The sequence below is a fragment of the Lygodium microphyllum genome, chromosome 12 (assembly GCF_053477565.2).
Source record: "Lygodium microphyllum isolate KBCC chromosome 12, Lygodium_microphyllum_v1.1.10, whole genome shotgun sequence".
Classification (NCBI taxonomy): domain Eukaryota; kingdom Viridiplantae; phylum Streptophyta; class Polypodiopsida; order Schizaeales; family Lygodiaceae; genus Lygodium; species Lygodium microphyllum.
Genome location: NC_141146.1, coordinates 144,193,604 through 144,215,367, shown reverse-complemented (window position 1 = coordinate 144,215,367; position 21,764 = coordinate 144,193,604). Strand labels below are relative to the sequence as shown.

The 21,764-nt window shown below is 41.7% G+C and overlaps 2 protein-coding genes across 3 annotated transcripts; one reads left to right on the top strand and one right to left on the bottom strand.

The window, feature by feature from the left end:
- Positions 1-3,214: 3,214 nt before the first annotated feature.
- Positions 3,215-7,724, bottom strand: LOC148028385 (uncharacterized). The gene is made up of 10 exons (XM_087690205.1): positions 7,189-7,724; positions 7,035-7,106; positions 6,868-6,939; positions 6,528-6,731; positions 5,662-6,317; positions 5,352-5,568; positions 4,666-5,222; positions 4,328-4,569; positions 3,658-4,249; positions 3,215-3,578 (listed from the first exon to the last, which is right to left on the bottom strand). Exons 7-10 carry the CDS (start codon positions 5,020-5,022, stop codon positions 3,489-3,491), a joined length of 1,281 nt encoding a protein of 426 aa, XP_087546331.1. The 5' UTR covers positions 5,023-5,222; positions 5,352-5,568; positions 5,662-6,317; positions 6,528-6,731; positions 6,868-6,939; positions 7,035-7,106; positions 7,189-7,724; the 3' UTR covers positions 3,215-3,488.
- LOC148028384 (uncharacterized) lies at positions 7,699-10,909 on the top strand. 2 transcript variants are annotated; one of them, XM_087690207.1, is made up of 4 exons: positions 7,699-7,913; positions 8,958-9,083; positions 9,582-10,070; positions 10,186-10,909. In XM_087690207.1, exons 1-3 carry the CDS (start codon positions 7,803-7,805, stop codon positions 9,600-9,602), a joined length of 258 nt encoding a protein of 85 aa, XP_087546333.1. In that variant the 5' UTR covers positions 7,699-7,802; the 3' UTR covers positions 9,603-10,070; positions 10,186-10,909. The 2 variants fall into 2 exon arrangements, with proteins under 2 accessions (XP_087546333.1, XP_087546332.1); XM_087690206.1 differs by having other exon boundaries at positions 7,730-7,913.
- Positions 10,910-21,764: the final 10,855 nt, after the last annotated feature.

The following is a 21,764-nucleotide window of genomic DNA, read 5'->3' as shown; positions in this document are numbered from 1 at the left end:
AGTTACAATCTCTCATTTTTGATAATGTATCGTGTGTTTGATTTGCATCCACCATAGTTAACTAGCTCTACATCCGTGTTTATCAACAAAGCGAGGGCACTGGATGAAGCTGATGACAGAGAGAAGCACCAGACGAGGGAGGAGTGCCACTGGATGTCGGAGAGTGCTGAAATTTGCAAGACAATGTATCTGCCAATAAATTGGGCCTGACATAAATAGCTGGAAATTACCAAAACTAGCCGACTGCTGCAAGGACATGTCAAAAATATGGTGGACCTGCTCTTGGTGCTGAACTCAATGCAATGATTGATCAAAAATGGCAAATCATTATGATTGATAAAAAAATGCAATGATTGATCAAAAATCGTTATGATGTGTTATGTCTACCACTGATACCGTGTCTACCAAGTATTTTGATAGTGTTGCTTCTAAGCAGTGAAGCACATTTCATCATGGTATGTCCTATTTATATTCTTAAAAGGTACACCTAATGGGGGTCCGGTCACATGTGCCAATGATGTCTCTCAGTTGTCAAAGGCATTGGAAAGGTCAGACTTGCGTCAGTCTTTGGTGATGTATTTGCATGTGCTTTATGTCACACTGGTAAAGAAAAATCTAGCTTTTGTTTAGCATCGCCAAAGTTGGATGCTAAGTTACTTTTGATGGTACCTGTTGCTTGGTCTATGTCTTATGCATGATAGCGGTATAGTGTTTACTGGGACTCTTGCCAGAAGCTTATATATTCTCAATGCTTATGGTAGAGAGGCTGTTTGTGGATGCTTTTAGTGGCACTGCTATGTTTGTGGCTTCTCTTGGATTTGTATGCATCCTTTTCAAACCTAGGCAAGGCCTACAGGAGTAAAAATATATTTTAAGATTAAAACATTAGGTTCTTTTGGGATATGTGCATGTACTGCAAAAAAGTTTAGCAGTCTAAGCTAGAGACAAGTGGTGAAGTTTGTGGGTTGACACACAACAGTGTACACATGATCATCAAATATGTTGGAATTCACAAATGCATGTCAATCTATCACATCTTTAGTGATTGCTTAATATAACCTGGTGGTTTACCCCTTGCGAAACTCCATTTAATCTTAGTCTAATATTATCAAAGTATGAGTGTTATGTTTATGGTCAGGTCATTTTTTGCTGACTGTTTTTGAACTTCAAGAGTACTGCACCTTTAGAGAGCTCTCAATTTTATTGTAAGCGATTTTGATCAATTTGAAGGACCTCAACTGCCTCATGAACTTCTGGGAGGGTCCTTAAGACTCCTTCGAGTCCACTCCTATGCATGGTTTTAGTGGAAGCTGAGATAAACCATTCGGCAATGCTGAGGTGGTTGCTATGAATATATTGCTGGACTTGGTATACAGTAACTCCAAAATTACTTTTAAGATTCCTTATGTTTCTGCTGCCTTGGTTTTGTAAATCTCAAAAGTGCTGATTGCCCTTCTTAAAGCTGGCTGCTCCTGTGTGTGTGAGTCAGCAGCCTGTTTTTCTGCATTCAGATTGCTTGACAGCTCTATGCAGCATAGTGTTGCATCATCCCTCACAATTTTTTCAAAGCCTTGCTATTTTGTCAGTATGATGCTGAGGAAGGGCTTTGGGTCTATTTCGATCTTTTAATATATTCTGTGGGTCAATCTCTATGCACTGGAGTGTTTCTACATTTAATGAAAAGCTTAAAGGCAGAAATTCTTTCCCGATTGTCAAAATATGCTTTTAAGAACACAATGTCAGAATTCAAGAACACAAGATGATTGTCTATTGGGATTCTAGAGTTTTACTATTTTACATTTCAGTCTAAATTTTTGGTTTGACAGTGGAGTTATTTTTCATGACATGTTAGCCATAAACTTTGGATTTCGGATATAATATGTATGTGATTCAAGCTTGAACTTTGACTGTTTGTGTACATGTGGAATGACAACATCTATATATGGCTAATTGGTTCTTATAGGTGATTTGAAATTTGACTGTCTTTGTGAACATGTCGAATGACAACATATATATGAGCAATTGATTCTTACAAGTGATTTTATAGATTCTTGCATCAAATTTGGACTGGTGTTGGTGGATTTTCTGAGACAAGTCAGCATGCGTGTATTTGTTTAATATATATGTGCTTATTGCTCTTTCCCTATTTTGCTGGGTAGGGGCAAAACAAATAGCAGGCAAGACAAAACACTGCATACATGAGGAAAATTGTAAGGTTTGAAACAAGATATACCTATAGGAAATGGTCCCTATGCTTCCATCATTGAGCTACTGTTCCTAGCATCTATCTGGCTGCTCCAGCTTGATATCGCCTATAACACTTGTAGTTGATCTAGAAACAAGTACTATTTCAGACTAAATTCTGAGCTAGCCATAAATTCACAGAGACACTGGCTTGGCGGTTTGTTGTCTTCCAGTTTCAGTGATGCATGCCAGACTTTATGCTACTACTCTGTCAATGTCCTTCCTGCCATATCCTTGTGGTGTTAGGTTGCCCCTAATTAAAACTGATGTGTCCATTAGCTTTATAGTCTCTTTGTAGGCAGGGAACAAATTGGGAAGATCCTGTGGTAATCTGTGAGCTTGTTTGACAAGGATTCTGTTGATTGACACTGTCAAAGGCTGTTGAATTGATTGCGGGACATGCATGTATATACCATGTGCACTCCACACATGTATGTTACGTGCATACATACACACCCTTAATGTGCACCATGTAAGTGTGTATTGCTTGCAATATTAGGTAGGTTGAGGTACTTGAATATTTTGCTAAATCTCGACTCATGAGACATCTACTCAGCATAGGCTTTTAAACTTTCAATTCCTAAGTACCATAAAGTTGCCTGCAAAAGTAATTGTTTGGCATGAGATGATTCCTGTTATTGAAGATCATGATTTTACAAACAAAACTTTTTCTGAAAGGTTTGCCTCTGGCCATGCGAGAGCTAGGATATCCATTTATTAAGCATGATGTCTATTTTGGTGCCTGAACAGTTGTATATTTCCTATCTGCCAAACACGTTTCATACTTGTTGCCATTTTGGTAGACTCTTAGTTAAAAGATTGGATCATGTTTACAACGTGTTGTTTTAACCTATTAACATACGTATGCTAGCACCTTTTTCAAATGGAGACCACTTTTGCATAGACGTGTCACAGCCCCAAATGGCGTAGTCAAAATTTACCATGAATTGCAAAATTAACTCAGGGCAGACATCAAAGCTGCAAATAGAAATATGTAATCTTCTTAATGAGTGTCAACAGTTTACAAGCCACATGAACGTGTCAATGGAAGTTGACAGTTTACAAAGCCAAAATTGATCCGCCTCAAGAGAAAGTGGATGCACAGTCAAGTGCTGTTGATGCAAACATGAAGTCTTTACAAGAGCCTCGCCAGAATGGCCTAACATATACAATGCATTCTACCCATCCCCAGGTCCACAGTTTAAAAACATCCCATGAAACTATGGCTGGAGATCAACACCCACTCAGACACTGCCAACCACGCGAGAAACCCACTGACTCAAGGTCCTCCTCATCTGCACAACATCATCGTGCTCGAACCATCGCTTTGTCAGCTGCATGAAGACAAGGATTCAGATTAGATTGAGCCGACCTAAATCAATCCATATTAGTGCATGTACTAAATATACTCACAAAAGATGCCGTAACCACTCCCTGCAAGCAAGCCTCCACTAGCAGGCGTATGCAATGCATCACATAATACCCGCAATCAATGGCGTTCGGTTGGCACGGTATCACCGCCTGCACAGGAGGGTTGCTTAGTATGGTTTCATGGCGACGCTCCGCAGCCCATATCTGCTCCACGACCAGCTTAACCATCTCACACATCAATGGAGTGGGTGGCTTATTCATAGGATCCAAGAATAGTAGCCCCGGCTTCTGATGCAACTGAGTCACCCCATGCCCCGAACAGTTGAAGCACACAAACAATGTCCAATGACCGCTCATGACCAGGGGTAAAAACACAATGTCACATAGCTCATCAATCGGAGACATAAAGTTGGCCAAGCTCGACTTTGTAGATGCAGTGCCTGCCAAGCCAACCCACAAGGGATCAACAATCCAGAATTTGCAGCTTATTTCCTCCTGTAGGCTGAACTCCATCCACAACGCAAAGAAGTTCATGTCCAAGGTGCTGGCCTGCTGTGCGGGATCTTTCAATTGTTCAAAGAAGTCCCCCTGTATTGGCAACTCCAGTTGGAGGCGTGTTGACTTGAATCGATATCTGCACAACATAATCAAAGTGTTAAATCAAAGAAGCAAGCAAATAGGTATCCACAAGAAGAATCAATCGTATACGAACATGATCCTGCGTGTGTCCCTGTCACCATCAGAAAATGCATATAGCACACGACCAGGCAAAACAGTAATGTCGTAAGATGCGATCGACAATGAAAGCCCTTCTGGCGATAAGAGCTCTATGGGTGTGTCCGCAACAATGTATTCTGCAGCAGCATCCTCCTGATCTGCGGCATCTATCGACTGTGCATGGTGCGATGACTGCGTCCGAGCTGGGCCCCCAACATCTGTGCTTGCAGTCCTCCGCTGTTGGCAGCGCAGAAAAGTAAGTCAACTGCAGAAAAATCAATGGAAACCAGCAAAGTCAACTGCAGAAAAACTGAAGAATAGAGATACACTTACATATCTATCGAATCCTACGGCAATGCGAGCACGGATCCTCTTTATGTGATCATCCTTCTTTGCATCGTATCTTTTCATCTGTTCTGCTACGTACGCGTCCACCCATTGCTCTGGACCTCCCATCCTTTGAGAATCTGGCAACTCACTGTATATCCTCCATCCTTTGACCATTGAATCAGTCTCATGCTTTTTTCTATTTTTCTGCCACTTGAATTCCACATCCTCGAATCTCTGGTGGCTATGATGCTCCTCGTACTCCGTGTGGGTGCCGTATACACGTGCATCAGTAGGCCCTATTCTACCTCCAGCAGGGACTACAATGTTCAGGCCATGCACAGCTTTTAAATGTTCCTCCATGGCTGAGCGTCGATAGTAGAAGTGTGTGTGCTTGCTGCAGAACTAGTCACAAGTGCACCGGCGAGCCAATCGACCATTCTTGTCAAAGACAATCTTGAAGGCTCGGACGATACCATCATCCATGGGGTGCACAGGCCCAGGGCGTGCTCTAGGACCGCCTCGGTCAATGCCATGTGTGTCTGCACTTGTCGTTGTTTCGCCTGGCAAAGCATCAAATGGCACAACAACAATGTTCAGAATTCAATCTGACTTGACAGCATTCATACACAATATTTTCTGACGCCAGTTTCTGATCTGCAGACAAGAACAACAAGAAATCCATAGTATACGTTTTTAAAATCATCCCAAATGGGCATGCAATGTACTCATTTGGTGCCAACCCCGAACCGGCCAACGAGTCAGCAGCAGGGACTTGATGTTCTTCATCACGAATATCATCGGCAGACCTGGCAGCGGCTTGATCTTCCTCATTGGCAAGATCAGCCGAAGGCCTGTCAAAGACAGGATCCTCTTCCTGGGCAAGATCGTCTGCAGGCTCTTCCGTACCTGCATCGTGGTTAACTGTTGTTTAGGCAATGCAATTAAACCTTGGTGTAAAAATAAATTGAAACCACTTACATGCGAAAAATAAAAACTTACAAGTGAACTCCCTTGAAAGCATCCAATTGATGTGAACAAATGGCAGTTGTTTCTTGGTTGGAGATTGTTGCGCCTTTGCTTGCTTTCTGGGAGCCGGCGGCACCACAAATTTGCGCACAGGAACAAACTTGCCAGAGCGGAGCTTCCTTGGTGAGGGCACGTGGGGTGTCTCAGGAGATGGCGATGCCACATGCATGGCTGGCTAAGGGGAGAGTGGTGATGGCACGTGCATGGCTTGTTCCCCTTGCGATCGGAGCTTCCGTGGCAATGGCACTTGGGGTGTCTCGGGGGATGGTGATGCTGCATCCATGGCTGGCTGAGGAGATGGTGATGCCATGTGCATGGCTTCTTGCCCTTGCGATCGGAGCTTCCTTGGCGAGGGGACTTGGGGTACGTCGGGAGATGGTGAGGCCACATGCATGGCTTGCTTGGGAGATGGTGATTGCTGCCCTTGCGATCGAAGCTTCCTTGGCGAGGGGACTTGGGGTACGTCGGAAGATGGTGAGGCCACATGCATGGCTTGCTTAGGAGATGGTGATTGCTGCCCTTGTGATCGGAGCTTCATTGGTGAGCGTGCTTGGGGTGTCTTGGGGGGTGCTGATGCCACGTGCATGGCTTGCTGCCCTTGTGATCTAGGTCTTTTGCCCGGCTTCATTCTATTGGAGCCAACAAACACACGTTTAATTTGAAACATGCACTTGGACGAACTCCACAACACACCTGGACACAAAAGCCCTAAACCATGCTGTGCGGCTACGCTATCGACTACGGGCATGGATGACATACCCTGCAATTACTGCAATTAAGTGGAATTCTTTATTCTATGCCAGGTGCAACACAGATCGCAAAGCTGTAGAGGAACTCACCTGAGCAAATTCTCGTCTCGCAGGCCGTCGATACTGAGGGTCGACTCCTTGCTCCAGAGTTTGCGCGCACCACCCTTCTGCTACTGCTCCATCGTCAATGTCCATGATATAGGAGAATTCGTGCTTGCACCACCTCTAATCCCAGGACTAAAGCTTTTCCAGGCAGAGAGAGCTGACCCTTATAAGTACCATAGCCCCGTGAGCCTGCACATATCGGCCGAAAGAGTTCCAGACAGATAATTGTTTCTCAGGCCTTTGCACCACCAAGATAGAGATATTAGCCATCCGATATATTGTTGGAGGGCATCCACCTAACTAATCATGCTCTTCATCAACTTACAAATACTGTAAAACCTCGCTCCAATAAATTAACGTGGGTATTTCTCCAGATAGCCGGTTTTGGGCCAAATCCCTGCAAAAAACAGCTGGGATAAGACTGAATTCATATTCTAAACGCCCAGTGATAAGAACACCGTCGTATTCTAAACGCCTGAGAAAGTAACTCACAGTATCTTCAGATTGGGAAGTTGCGATAAGGTCGAAGGGATAGGACCCGCGATCATGTTATTTTTCAGGACCCTGTTCAGAGAGAACAAGATGAACGTAAGAAAGAATGAGCCAATGAACACTGTAGTTGTGCAGATATAATCACGGGGCTCACAGATGCTCAAGCTGTTTCAGCTTGGAAATGGAGAAGGGTATCTCGCCAAAAAGAGAGTTGAAAGAGAGATCCCTGCAAGTAGATCACAACCATGAAAATCCAGAACCTGTAAGCGAAAGCCATGAGAATGGCTAGTTTTTTTGCCACATGCAAAGCTCGCGGCACCGAATGTGCCCAGGGCCGGGCACCCCAGGATCCGGGCACTTCCGAGGCCGGGCACGCCCGGGGCCGGGCACCCCAGGATCCGGGCACTTTTGAGGCCGGGCACGCTCGGGGCCGGGCACATTTGGAGCCGGGCACAGTTTGGGCCGGGCACATTCGGAGCAGGGCACGCGAGGAGCCGGGCACTTGGGCGACAAGACGAATATCCGTTCGAATTTCACAGTCAACGTGATCGACGGCCCAGATGATCGGATGTGATGGGGGCAAAAAGGGGGCCGTCGATCACCACTCTCCCCTCCTTAAAGACCCCCCCTTACCATAGACACGAGGCGGAGCGAGCCACTTTGTCCTTTGGTGACCGAATCTGCTCGGTTCCACAAGGTGCTCGTTTCTTTTGGATTGTTTCTCTTGGCTTGTTGCTCTTCGCTCGTTTCTTTTGCCTCGTCTGTTACATGTTTCTCTTGTGTACTGTTTGTTCATCGGATGCTGTACTATGTGTTCATCGGATGCTTGCAATGGCAACTTCTCAATGCCTGCGCGTCTTCCTTCCACCCACGGAGCGAGTATGTCGATACGAAAGAAGCAAAATCCCCTTATCGCACCATTGGCGATCTCTTGAAATGAATTCTATCAATCTCCCTATGTCTGCTTGTGCGTCTTCTTTGCGCCCACAGAGCAAGGATGTCGATTCGAAACAAGCAAATTCTCCTAATCGCTCAGTGGGTGATCTGGTGTTTTGGATTCTAGGAATCCCTTGCAATGTCTGCTGTACTCTGTGTTTTCATCGGATGCTTGCAATGTCTTCTCAATGCCTACGCGTCTACCTTCCGTCCATGGAGCGAGAATGTTGATTCGAAAGAAGCATAATCCCCTTATCGCACCGTTGGCGATCTCTTTAAATGAATTCTTTGAATCTCTCCCTATGTCTGCTGTGCTCATCGGACAATTCTTATCCGTCCTCTATTAACAACAGCAAATCTCATTGCTTGTGTGTCTTCTTTCCGCCCACGAAGCGAGGATGTCGATTCGAAACAAGCAAATTCTCCTTATCGCTCCGTGGGCGATCTCGTGTTTTGGATTCTCGGAATCCCTTGCATGTGTTTTCATCGGATGCTTGCAATGTCTTCTTCTCAATGCCTGCGCGTCTGCCTTCCGCCACGGAGCGAGCATGTCGATTCGAAAGAAGCATAGTCCCCTTATCGCACCATTGGCGATCTCTTTAAATGAAATCTTTGAATCTCTCCCTATGTCTGTTGTGCTCATCGGATAATTCTTATCTGTCCTCTATTAACAACAACACCTCTCATTTCTTTTGCGTCTTCTTTCCGCCCACGAAGCGAGGATGTCGATTTGAAACAAGCAAATTCTCCTTATCGCTCCGTGGGCGATCTCGTGTTTTGGATTCTAGGAATCCCTTGCAATATTTGTTGTACTCTGTGTTTTCATCGGATGCTTGCAATGTCTTCTTCTCAATGCCTGTGCGTTTGCCTTCCGCCCACGGAAACGTGCTATGATTATTTTTTTGACTAGTCTCGTTTTGCATCGATGGCATACAAGCAACTTCCCTTCTTAATGCTTACGTTAAATTTTGTCATTTTTTCTTGCAGGATATGTCGAATGTTGGTATGTCATCTTTTGGTTACAATCCTGATAATGATAAGGACGATGTTCTCTTAGAGGAAGTCAAGGATGATCCCTCACCAAAGGAGAAATTATTTGATTTTTTGAGCAAGGTAGGGAAAGAAGATTACATTGACAATATCTATCCAATGTTCAACGTGCCCTTTGTTTTGAAGGAGAAGTTGATGTCTTTGATCTCGACCACACTTCAAGAAGAGTGGGAGAAGTTAAACAACATCGTTGGTCAAGAAATTTTCCAATGTGATTCTTTAGATTATGTTCACTATCTCAACTTAGGTCTTTCAGCATAGCTAAAATAGCCAACATCAAGAAGAGATGGTATATATTTCCAAATAAGAGGGAAGTGAATTTCATTCAAATAAACTGTCCAATTCACAACAAGGATTGCATTATGATGGAATTATATGTAGCCTTCCTCTCATATTTATTTCTTCACACGGACTCCAAAGATCCCACTATTGAAGATGAATGTTCAAGAAAAATTCAAAAACTCAATGTTTTTGAAACGCACCTTAAAGAGGAAGATGAGGTCTTTGACCTTGTTTTGCCTTCTGAAGAAAGAGTGCTTACGGAGGGTTTTGATATCGCAGATTTTAAAGCATCAACTATAATTGATGTCAACTCAACACCTATTTCACGAGAGTTGGTTACCTCCAATTTGGTCATTCCTGGTTTGCCATCATTTTTTTATCAACGGCAAAAATTATATACTCTTGTCACATATACAGAGACTTTGTAATTTAAGAGAAGATTACACACTTGCCATTATCGCAGATATGTGCATTTCAACTAAGGATTTTCTTGACATAGAAAATGAACACAAAGAGGATTTATTATCTCTGGACTCTGAAGTGACCGAAAATTTTGTTGAGGCCCCAAATGCACTTTCTCTGTGCTTTCAAAAGGCCAAGGAAGGTGAAGCTACCCTTCCTACCGAAGAGGAATTCATAGCTCTTCAAAAGAGCATGGGCATTTTTGAAGTTGGAAGAAAAGGATTGCCACCCTTGGATCAAGGAAAAGAGATTGGTTCTTCCAATCTTTGGGATGCAAAGAAACTAGAGAGTGATGAAAATAAACAGGTAATTCATCTTTAAACCTTTTACCCACTTCTACCTTTATTCTGATTGATCTTGTTACCCTCTATTTATGATGCCTATTAAACCTCTAACTTATTGTGATTGTTCTTTTTTGCAGATTGAAGTTCCTGATCCAGTTAGTTTTTTATCACGTGGCACAAGTGATCGTAGAAGAGTTGGACTTGATGCCTCATTGGCACATTATGCATCCTTCATTGACAAAGAAATTTTTGTGGTTTTTAACAATAAATATTCTGATGATGCAAGTATTCCTATACTTGCACTTAAAGCCCTATCAGATACACATGCTATTCTTTTATTCCAAATAATGTAACAAGGATCATGCTTATTGAGAAAACTGCTGCAATTCGTATCTTCAGATATGGTCCAGGTTTTTGGCCTTCCAGAGCTGGATATTTTTTGTGTTATTCTGCCTATGCCCTTGGGCATGGTATGAAAAGTGTTGAATCCTTACAGGGTTACTCACAAAAAAAAATCTTACGTTATAGAGGAGAAATGCCACAAGATGAAGACTCAAGTGTCAAAAAGTTGAAGAGCGATTCGCTCTAACAATGTGCATATGAAGGCTTGTTTATTTTTGTAATGTTATTTATTCTGGAATCATTATAAGTTATTTCCAAATTTTTCCTTCCTGCACGACGAGAGGCTTCTTCCAATAGTACCATCTGCACACTGTTTCGTGGTGGTGGAGAACCCCATAGCTCTATGTCTAAGAGCTAGTTCACACCTTCCTTCACATGTTAAAAATATACTCTTTCATGAACACCCTTTTTCTCTCCACCTAGAGAGAGAAGGTGCATGTTCCTTAGTCTCCTAGGCTCTGATACCAATGTGAGAGCAAGGAGAATATGGCCTACAAGTATCCACTCATCCTTGCTCTTATATAGACCCTCCGGCCTTCGGACGCCTATAATTAGAGCCCCCTTTCCTAAGCCATAGTTCCTACGGCTCTTTGCCGTCCAAACCGTGTCCATCTCACCCTTGTCTCATAGACTCTTGACTCTCAAGACTGTTGTCCTGACATGTGTCTAGTGATCTACATTATATGCAACAAGTAAAAAAGATTTTATCTTCATCTTGTGAGATGATATATCTTTGCGTGAATTCCATTCGTGTCTTAGTATTCAAATCCAGTGGCATAAGTGTGGAATTTTGATTCTTCATCAAACAAATTTTATTCAGGATGTTGTTCAAAAATTTGGATTGGCTAGAGCACCTATTGGAAACACTCCTTGTCTTGAAAGTTTTAGTGAGAACTTCTTATGAATCTTGGGACTCAATCATTAGCTTGACATAAGACATATGTTGATCTTGTTAGTTGGCTTCAATCTCTAGCCATGAATATTTTCCCTCACTTTCTTTTTGTATTAAAAAATTTGGGACAATATCTTGCCTCTTCATCTTTGAATCATTGGTCGCAAACAAAATGTGTCTAGAGATACTTGAAGGGTACTGGAATTTGGACTTTTTTATCATCATCATGAACATGCAACTTCAACAAATTCTCTTGAGCTCTTGGGACATTTGGATGTAGATTGGCCAAGCTCTCACATATCAATATGCTCTACAAGTGGTAATTGCAACTTCATCACTAGTTTTTTGGTACCTTGGACAAGCAAGAAGCAACGTTGTTTTGCAACATCTTTGGTTGCTCAAGAAATGATGTCGTTACAACAATTACTTGTAGACATTTGTCATTCACATTTCTCAAGCACTCCTTTGATGTGGTTACAACAATTACTTGTAGACATTTGCTATCATCATTCCTCAAGTACTCCTTTGAGATGTGATAATCAAAGTGCAATCAATCTGGCTAAAGATTATGTACAACATAGCAAATCCAAACATATTGCGATTCATTATCACTATGTTTGACAAGAAGGAATGAAAGGAGCAATAATGATTGAACATTTTTCCACTGATTAGATGATTACAAAAATTTTGAAAAAAGGACTCAATGAAGTTAATTTGGTTCTATCATGATCAGATCATCTTGGAGTTGCAATTGTTACTAATATTGGAGATTATCACATATTTTTGGATATTAGTCTATTTAGCATACTCTTCAAAACACAAACATTGAAACTTGTAATTTTGTATACCAAAGAACTCACACATGCACAACTTTGGTTCATGGGCAATAATGTACATTTATATATAGGGACTAAGGGTTTTTTGCTTATGCTCCCAAGGGTTGTTTTGCTAGTAGCTAGAGACCTTCATTTGAGTGACAGTGTTGAAGATATATATAGTTAGCCCTAACTCGCACTAGGTCTCACCTCTATATATGTGAGTTGTGGCCAATATGAATCATTCTTTGGGAGCATAAATGGTGTCTCATGTCTTTTCTCATCCCATTCTTCACTAGTGTTCAATAGCACTAGTATTTGTTTCTACCACATGCATTTTGTGGGGATCCACTCTAGGTGCAATAGTAATAGCTACCTTGAGTGTATCAAAACTACATTGTTGTTTTCCTCCGCAAACAAAACATTTCCCTTGGTCCTTTAATTGATTTTCCATAGGAATTACAATCTTAGTATATTCTTGAATATAATTGTGATAGAAGCTTGCAAGGCTCAGAAACATTTGCAATAAGATGAGATGTGTAGTCTAAGGCTATCTCATAATAGCATTAGCCTTGTCATGGTCCATCCTAATACTTTTGTAAGGTATTGTATAACCAAGGTTATGAAGCTTCAGTGACATCATAATTTTTTGAGCCTAGACCAATGGGTTATTCCTATTGTGAGAGATACCACCATGATGTAATGATGTGTTGCACATTCCTAGAGCACTCAAATATCCTAAATCTTACATAAAAAATCCTTATCAAGCCAATAGAGAACTACTACACTAGAGAAAAACCACTAAAGCTACTTGCTTCAAATGAGAAAAAAATTGTGGGACCAAGTGGAGATGCCAATCCCATGTGGATTCTAAGACCATCTAGCCCAATAATCACCCACTCACTTATAAACATTTTATCCCACAATGTGAAGGAATCATAGGATGCCTTACACAATTGTTTATATCTCTTATAATGATGAAGAGAAAAATGCAATCCTAATGGATGTCAAATTTTTTCTGGTAATAGCTCTTGGGTGCAAAAGAGGCCATGGACTAACACAATTGAGAGAAGAAATCTCTTGTTAGCATTGTAGTCAACCCGAGGATATATCATCTCAATGCCCAAAGAACTCAATGCTCAAAGAAGCAGAAGCCAAACAATGATAACAAGCGAGAGATGAGATGCTCCAAATGTGGCATCACATACTTTATTTCCCAATTGCTGAAGTGCAAAGCTTTATTACCAAGGACTCATACCCTTTGTATCCTTAAGCCTAGTTGTCATTGAGTCTTTGGATGAGTACATTGTATCCATACCATTGAATTCCATGACTAGGGCTCATCCATAAAAGCTAAAGTTAGCCTTTGTGACTTCTAGAAGGATCATCTACAAGGACAAAAATTCATAAGAAGAGGTAAAAAAATAAAGGCTATCAACTGGTTTCTAAAAGCAAGGGAGCAACAATAATAATTCTTAGCAAGAGTAGTTTCAAGGCAAAAAGTTTGAATTGGACCTACATGCTCAAGGAATGATGAGCAGAGAGAGACAGTTGGCCCCAATATCTTTAGGAACTTTTGGGAGACTAAGTCCAACTCACAAAATAAGGAAGCATTTCCAATTATGTCCTCTAAGGAAAATATCAAAAAAATTGAAAGGCAAGACTAAATAGGTTTGAAGATATGGATTTTGAAATGATTGGATTGTTGGCCTCCATGCATGTCATCATCACCACAATAAAATATTTATTCGTGAAAAAGCCACTCATTCAAAGAGACTTTAAGTCATGGGTAGAGGGGACCATAAAACCTATTTTTGTAGACATAGCATTCCAAGAGCTGAACCCAAGTGTTTACATTTTGAGCACTAAGCCATTATTGATAACCCTCTATACAAAACTACTCAACATTTTCAAATAAACCAAGAGTGACAGTGCATATGAAACCTTAAAAGAGACTCTAATAATAGCTCTAATTTGATGAGCCCTATATTGGTTGCTAATGTTTCATTAACACATTGATGCATCCAAAAATTGGATTAGTTCTATGCCAACTTGGAGAGAACAACATGGGCTTCCTTGTGAGCTTCATAAACAAGCAACTCACAAAATGAAGAAGCATTTTCAATTATGTCCTCTAGGGACAAAATTAAAAAAATCAAAAGGTAAGAGTGAATAGCTTTGAAGTTATGGATTTTGGAATGATTAGATTGTTGGCTTCCACGCATGTACCACCACCAAATAAGGACTCTATTTAGGCAAAAGCCACTTGTTCAAAGAGCCTTTAAGTCATATAGAGGGCATCACAAAACCTATTTCCATAGACATGGATTTTCAAGAGCTCAACCCAAGTGTTTACATTTTCAAGCAACAAGCCATCATTGATAAACCTCTATACAAATTGCTTAACATTTCCAAATGAACCAAGGGTACCAATGTGCAATGAAACCTTAAAAGAAACTCTAATAAAAACTCCAATCTGATGAGCCCTATATTGGTTATTCATATTTCATAAACACATTGATGCATCCAAAAATTGGATTAGTTTTGTGCCAATTTGGAGAGAACAATGTGGACTTCATTGTTAGCTTCATAAGCAAGCAACTCAGTGATGCAATGCATGAACTATTCAATTACAGAAAGGGAAGGATCAAATATGACTTATATTATGAAGCTTTTTTCACAATATCCTCTAGTCACTCCTTTTTTTTAAAGATAAAAAAACCTTTCTTTATTTAGGCAACAAACTATTTGATTGCACCACCAAACACATCACATCACAAGATGGTTACTTTTACTTCTTTACTTTGATTTCTTAGTGGTCATACAAAATGTTAAGAAACATTAGATTCCAAACTCCATGTTGTGAAGCACAAGAAGTAATGGATGATTTACTATATGCCCACTTGTTTCTTCTTGACCAGTAAAACATGTGAAGCATACAAGGAGGAGCTAGGCTCGATGAATCCCATATCCAACAGTTCTTTAATTTGCTTAGCAACCTCTTCTCTTCCACATTTGGACAATCCGTAGGGTGGTTTATTCACCGACTTTGAATGTGGCTCTAAATCTATGGATGGTCAACTGCTCTTTTGGGGGGTAGTGTTGTAGGTAATTGAAAAAGTCTTTATGCTTTTCAAGGAGGGCTTTCAATGTTGAATTATTCAATTTTTTGTTGGATTGGTTTGAAATATCGTTATTTAACTACAGTACAAAGATTTGGGAAATGTCTCTTAAACTCTTTCTTGAGTTGTTTGGTGGTAATGAGCTGAAATTTAGTTCTGTTTTGAATTTTTTGCAGATGAAGGAACTGTTTAGCACTAACAAACTCCATGTACAGAAATGAGAAATCCATGGTAATTGTGCCCAAAGTCTTCAACTAGTCACAACCCAAGACTATGTCTATCTCTAATGCAATTAGATCCATTTGTTGTCCAAAATTTTCAGCCAGCTATATATGCACAACATGACACATTTGAGTGCTTATTTCCGCATCTCCATTGGCAACTTGCACCTTAAGAGGTTGTTGTAATTCTATTAAAAAACACCTTAGCTTATCCATGACTGCTCTATTGATGAAGCTACATGTATTGCCACTGTTTATCAATATAAACACATCCTTGCCATGAATTTTTCCTTGGATGCGTAGTGTAGTAGGACTTCTTGATCTTGTCCAAGCATCCAAGGAGATAGAATAGATGGTGGCAGCATGTAAATCACTTATTCCACCCATATCCAAAGACATATGACCATTTGGGTCAAAGGGAAAGGTGTCTATAGGATCAAAGAACTCTTCTTGACCAAACTCTTCATCAATATCATGAGTTTCAATTTTTATTCTTGATGTCCCCTTGTCTATTATCCATTCTTGCACTGTTTGTTGTCCTAAAATTACCTTGCTATCTTGAAGCATTGAAGGTGGGGTATGTGGGGATTTTAGGAGTGCTGAATGGCATATTACCACCGTCATAACTGGCCCCAAAATTTCTTTGTCTCACAACAGCTCTTTGCTATCAAAAAGATGATGGCACATGCCCTCTTTGTTGTCCAAAAGATGGTTGAGATACTCCCCTTTTTTGTCCATAATGTGACTGAAATAAAGTATCCCTACGATACTTCTGAGAGTACCTTTCAGCCAACTCAATGGCCTTGAACAAATCTGAAGGAGATTGTGTTAAAACATCAACCACCATCAACAATTGGGGATCCAACCCACATATGTATTTATGTAGCTTGGCATCATCACTAATTGATTCCACATACAGTTGGAATCAATTAGTGATTGGTGTAGTCTCGAATACTGAAGAAGAGCTACTCTAGGCTGTACCATTGAGGAGCAAGCTTCTCTTTTTCCACAGGTGACACAAAAACTTGCACCATAAGTGCCTTGAATGCATCGCAAGTATCTACTTCCTAATTTTCTCTTTTTATATACCACCACCATGTGTGACACATGTGAGCAAACCCTTCCAAATGTATAGTGGCAAAGCGAATCTTTTGGTCGTCACTCCTTGGCAAAATTTCAAAGAAATCAAGTTTTGAGAACCACTCTCCAAGTTTGGTGGGGGACGATGATTGACCACTGAACTTAGAGAAAATGATCTTATCCCTTAGTTCCTATTCATGGTGAGAGGGCTATCCAAATTGTCCAAACTAAGGTTGATCAGTAAGGTTGCCAAGGAAGGTGCTATTATTGGAATAATTTCTTCCAAAAGAGTGCCAAAATCTTGTGGAAAGCATGGCACCTTATGGAACTTGAAAAGTGCCCTATTGTAACGTGTCTAGGTTGCGACACGTTTTAGTAGTCCATCGGGAGTTTGATCTAAAAGACACTGCATGGCACTCCCACGAATGTCATAGGGTTTGTCAGTTAGTGAATCTCGAGTCTATTTGTTGGGGTAAAATGCCCTTGGGCCTGCCCGTGTACAATGACCACCCATATTCTTTATTCATATATATATGAAAGTGCAATAAGGCTGTCATAACATTGTTGACAACACCTACATTGTGTATGCTCTTCTTTCCCATGTCTCTTGCATCCCTTTCAACTGGTATCAGAGCCACTCCTTCGCAAGCTCTCCCCGGCATCTACACGAGGTATGAGAGCTTGCTTCTCACTCAGTTCTCAGCCATTCTTTGACATGAATAATAGGGTTTCATGAAGAGGCAGCCATAGCTTCCATCATTGAAGCTTGTTCTCTTTACCTCTTGCTTGGACTTGTCCTAGGCTTGTGTAGGCCTATTGTAGGCCTTCATTGGGCTCTTGCTTATCCCCTATCCACCTTGATTTGGCCCCTCAAGTGCAACATCATGCTTACGTTTTATTTGCGCATGTTTGCAAAAATGACTCAAAAATCACTCTTTTTATCATATCTCGGGCATTCAGAACCCGATTCAGGCAAGGTAAGAGTCTAAGTTGGGGTTTTGGCACGCTCTGTACGCAATGGCGATATTAGATTTGCCAAATTCTGATGACAAAATATTTTGGAACAGATTTCAGGTCTGGGATAGCATGTATTTGTATGCTTATGGCTTATGTGATACTTCTGCTGATGTCTAATTGATACCGGATCACTTATGGATGTTATGCCTCTTATGTGAGACACATTTGGACTTGATTTAGCTCAGCCATTGACTGTTTTGAATAGTCCAAGAACTGTCCAAAATAGGGAAGCCACCTGTTACTTCAATTTTATGCTTATAGGTCTTGGAATTTGATGCCCGATTATGCTCGGTTGGTGCCTATACATACGGGAATGTATGCCTATGGTTTGCCTATGGATTTGAGCTTGGATTGATCACTGATTTTCTCAGTTTACAGAGGTTATTTGCTGTTGAAAACTTCAAGACTGAAGCTATTTAATGATTTGCCAGGTTATGCCTATTGGTCACAGGGTGCTTCCGGCTACTCGGTATGATGTCATGATGTATTTGGACTATGTTACATGTCTTTTTTATGCTTCGGAATACTTTTGAGCTCATATTAGAGCTAGATTTGGGTTTGATTGTCACTTCTTTGCAGGTGGCATTTCATCTATGACCTGGTTTATGCCTAGGCTACCCAGTATGGGTTATGATGTCTTGGTGAATGCTTTATGCTTTGGCTGTGGATGGCAGTTATTTGAGCTCGTCTCGACATTCATTTGAGTATTCCCTTGAGTAGTTGGACATTGACTTGGCTTTTTCCATTACGACTTGACTTTTTCCGTTACGACCTTGGATGCCATATGGAATTTGATGCTCCGATTATGGATCTTGGCTATTACTTGGATGCACTTACTAGTATTGAGCAATGAACTACTCCCTTGTTTTGGCAGTTGCCTATTGAGCTGTGATTGCTCATTTTCATTTGATATGCGGGATACTTACTGATCAGTGGACTTGGATAGTGCTTGGGATTTACAGTTATGGTCGTCCTGCTTCTCTGTTGTATGGCATCTATGCTATTTGGGCTGCTATTGCCCGTGTATGTTAGGGAGCAGTTGATCTTTATGGCCACCCGTGTATGCACATAGTCTGCTGCTATGTATTTTACAGAGCCTCTTACTTGGATGCTTTTACATAGATATTTGGGATTTTATTGGAGCTTGATTCTTGCAGGTTTATTTGCCACCTGCCATTCTTGGTTGGACATGTATGTCAGTACATGGTATGAGACACTGCAAAGTTATGTATACTCCTATGTTTCGGGGATGCTTATGCATTTATGGATCTGAGGCATGCTTATGCTTTTATGGCTGCAAGCTACAGTGGTTGGATATGTCATGCTTTTCTCAGCTAGGCTTGTCTGTGTGGGAGCTTTTGCATATGCGGTTGATGTCTTCGTGTTCTCCCCTTCTGGTTTGGATGAGTTCCCTTTGCAGTATGCTATGATGACTTTTAGCTCTTCTAGTCATGTAGACAATCCTCTTGATGAGCATGTTCTCTCTGATGAGAGTTCCCCTGATTCTTTGAGCTTCTTGGATATATTGGACAGCCCTACTCATGCTATTACAGAGCAGTTGTCTTCTTCTATAGGTTTTACAGGTTTTGTTTGCTTTCATTGTGGAAAGACAGGGCATGTGAAGCGTAAATGCTTCAAGTGGATTAGAGAGTAGAAAAGATTGCGCCGCACTAGACATGAGAGCAGAGTCAGTGATACACTAGGTGAGACCACTATTGATAGTGGTATGGTGCATGTAGTTACCCATGATGATGCAGCTGAGCCTAGACTCCTGGCATCGTGTTACCCTGTAGATTACTTGCTCAGTGATATGGCCTATACCTGTGATTGGCTTTTAGACAGTATGGCATCTTGTCATGTTACTCTGCATAGAGCTTGGTTCTCTTCTTACAGGGAGGTTGACGGATGTATTTCTTTGGGCCTTGAGCAGGATTGTCATGTTATTGGTACAGGGGATATACACTTGGCTTTGCCAAATGGGTCTTCTCTTATGCTCCGTGATGTCTTGCATATACCTATGCTCAGGAAGAGCTTGATTTCTATCAATCAGTTGCATAATGCAGGATATATTATTTCTCTTCAGGATAGGTCATGGAAGATCTATCATGGTTGGTTGGTTTTGGCCAGAGGTTCTAGATTTGGTTCTCATTACCCAGTGCATGTCTCTCATGTGGGAGATTCTATGGTTGGAGTTATCCGGATACCACATGAATTTTTATGGCATTATCGCCTAGGCCATATGCACCACAGAGAGATGGAGATCTTGTCTCGTTCAGACTCATTGTTGCCTCCTATGTCACTTACAGATCTTGATGCTTGCCCTTCTTGTACTCTTGGTCCTTGTAGAGCCTCTTTGGCTTATGGAGATCATGTGAGGCATGCTCCTCTAGATCTTGTCCATGTTGCAGTATATGGACCTATGCCTTCCTAGTCACTTTGTGGAGCGTCGTATTTTGTGACCTTCATGGATCATGCTACCCACCGTGTTTGGGCTTATCCTTTGGTACGGATTGAGGATGCCGCAGCTATGCTTGATAGCTTTATGGATTCTGCTGGTTGCAGGCCTAAGTGCTTGCAGATGGATTATGAGAGCCATGCTATCTCTCCCAGCTTACGGATCTCTTGTTAGTAGTATGGCATTGATTTCTTATGCCCCTAGTATTATGGGATTGCTCATGGCATGTGCTTGACCTTACTTGCGAAGGTTGCTGCTATGCTTACCACAGCTGGATTGTCTTATGGCTTTTGAGCTGAGGCCCTTATGACGGCAGTCTACTTGGTTAACAAGATGCCATGCTTGACTTTGGACGGTATTACACCGCATGAGGCATAGAGTGGTATGAGACACTCCTATGATCACTTGAGGATATTTGGCTGCCAGGCCACTGTCAGTATGCCACATGAGCCTATGTCACGCAGATGTCTTCTCCTTTGGTTATGGAGATTGTGACTTTACAACTTACAGGTTTTGGGATTTGGAAGCCCATCAAGTTCTACGCAGCCGTCATGCTGTCTTTTATGAGATGCAGACACCTCTCAGGCCTCTTAATGCACGTTCAGTGCACTTTATGGCTGATTCTATAGCCGTATGTCAGTCTTCTGCTTTGCTGAGGCCGCATACTATCTTGAGACCCCGTTTGACTTGTGTCCGGGATGTTGTCCCTCTTTCGATGATTGACCTTGGAGAGTCTGTATGCTCTCCGCTGTCTTTTATGCATTGTGCTAATGCTATGCTCCATTCTGATGCTTTACAGCCGTGCACTTATGAGTTATGTTACTTGCTTCATGGAAAGCAATCATGGATTGCTCTATTGTCTAGAGCTATGGGATCGCTTATCTCCTGGATGTCATGGACTCAGGATGCTTGACTCTTCCTGTGAGGAGTTTCCTGCCACTTATTGCATAGCTCGCTTTCCGATTGGACATTGGGTGGGATGTCATGATTTTTCACCCTGTCTCTTTTCTTTTCTTTCATTTTTTCACTCCCCAGCCCATTGGCCTTTTAGTGGGAGGTTGTTGGGGTAAAAGGCCCTTGGGCCTATCCGTGTATAGTGACCGCCCATATTCTTTATTCATATATATATATATATGAAAGTGCAATAAGGCTGTCATAATATTATTGACATCACCTACATTGTGTGCGCTCTTCTCTCCCGCATCTCTTGCATCCCTTTCACTACTCCGCAACAAAACATATCGGCCAACCCTGTTAGGATCGACTTGAATGTGGGAGCTTTCGCTCAACCACCAAGACCCATGGACCGCTTATTGTTCAACCGTTCCAAGCCGAGCACTAATGGCTACCTCTCACATAGCCGACGCGCCAGCCATACCTATGGGTGTAGTGAGCTTACCTCCATGCCGATCGAGTTACCTCCTCTCTTGCGCACTCCGGTAGCTCCATGATCCAAGTGCAAGCTTCAAGCAAGCTCCATCCTCAAGCTCCATGCTCCAAGCTCCATTGCCGCGAGCAAGATAAGAGAAGAGAAGAGAAGAGAAGAAGAGAGGAGAAGATGGAGAGCTTCTCCTTCCCAGTCCCTCACCCTCACACACACACTCCCTCACACTCTCACACTCCCTCTCTCAAGCACAAGCTCAAGCAAGCAAGAACAAGAAGAAGAAGAAGAAGAAGAAGAAGAGGAGAGCCACTTTTGGCCACACACAAGA

What these genes read in the sequence shown, in the direction of transcription:
- LOC148028385 (XM_087690205.1), bottom strand. Translation starts at nt 5,022, where the DNA reads ATGGAGGAACATTTAAAAGCTGTGCATGGCCTGAACATTGTAGTCCCT. An exon ending in CCGTAGGATTCGATAGATAT is followed by an intron (nt 4,570 to 4,665) that starts GTAAGTGTATCT and finishes CGCTGCCAACAG; the next exon opens with CGGAGGACTGCAAGCACAGA. An exon ending in GAGTGGTTACGGCATCTTTT is followed by an intron (nt 3,579 to 3,657) that starts GTGAGTATATTT and finishes GTCTTCATGCAG; the next exon opens with CTGACAAAGCGATGGTTCGA.
- LOC148028384 (XM_087690206.1), top strand. Translation starts at nt 9,606, where the DNA reads ATGTCAACTCAACACCTATTTCACGAGAGTTGGTTACCTCCAATTTGG. An exon ending in AGAGTGATGAAAATAAACAG is followed by an intron (nt 10,071 to 10,185) that starts GTAATTCATCTT and finishes TCTTTTTTGCAG; the next exon opens with ATTGAAGTTCCTGATCCAGT.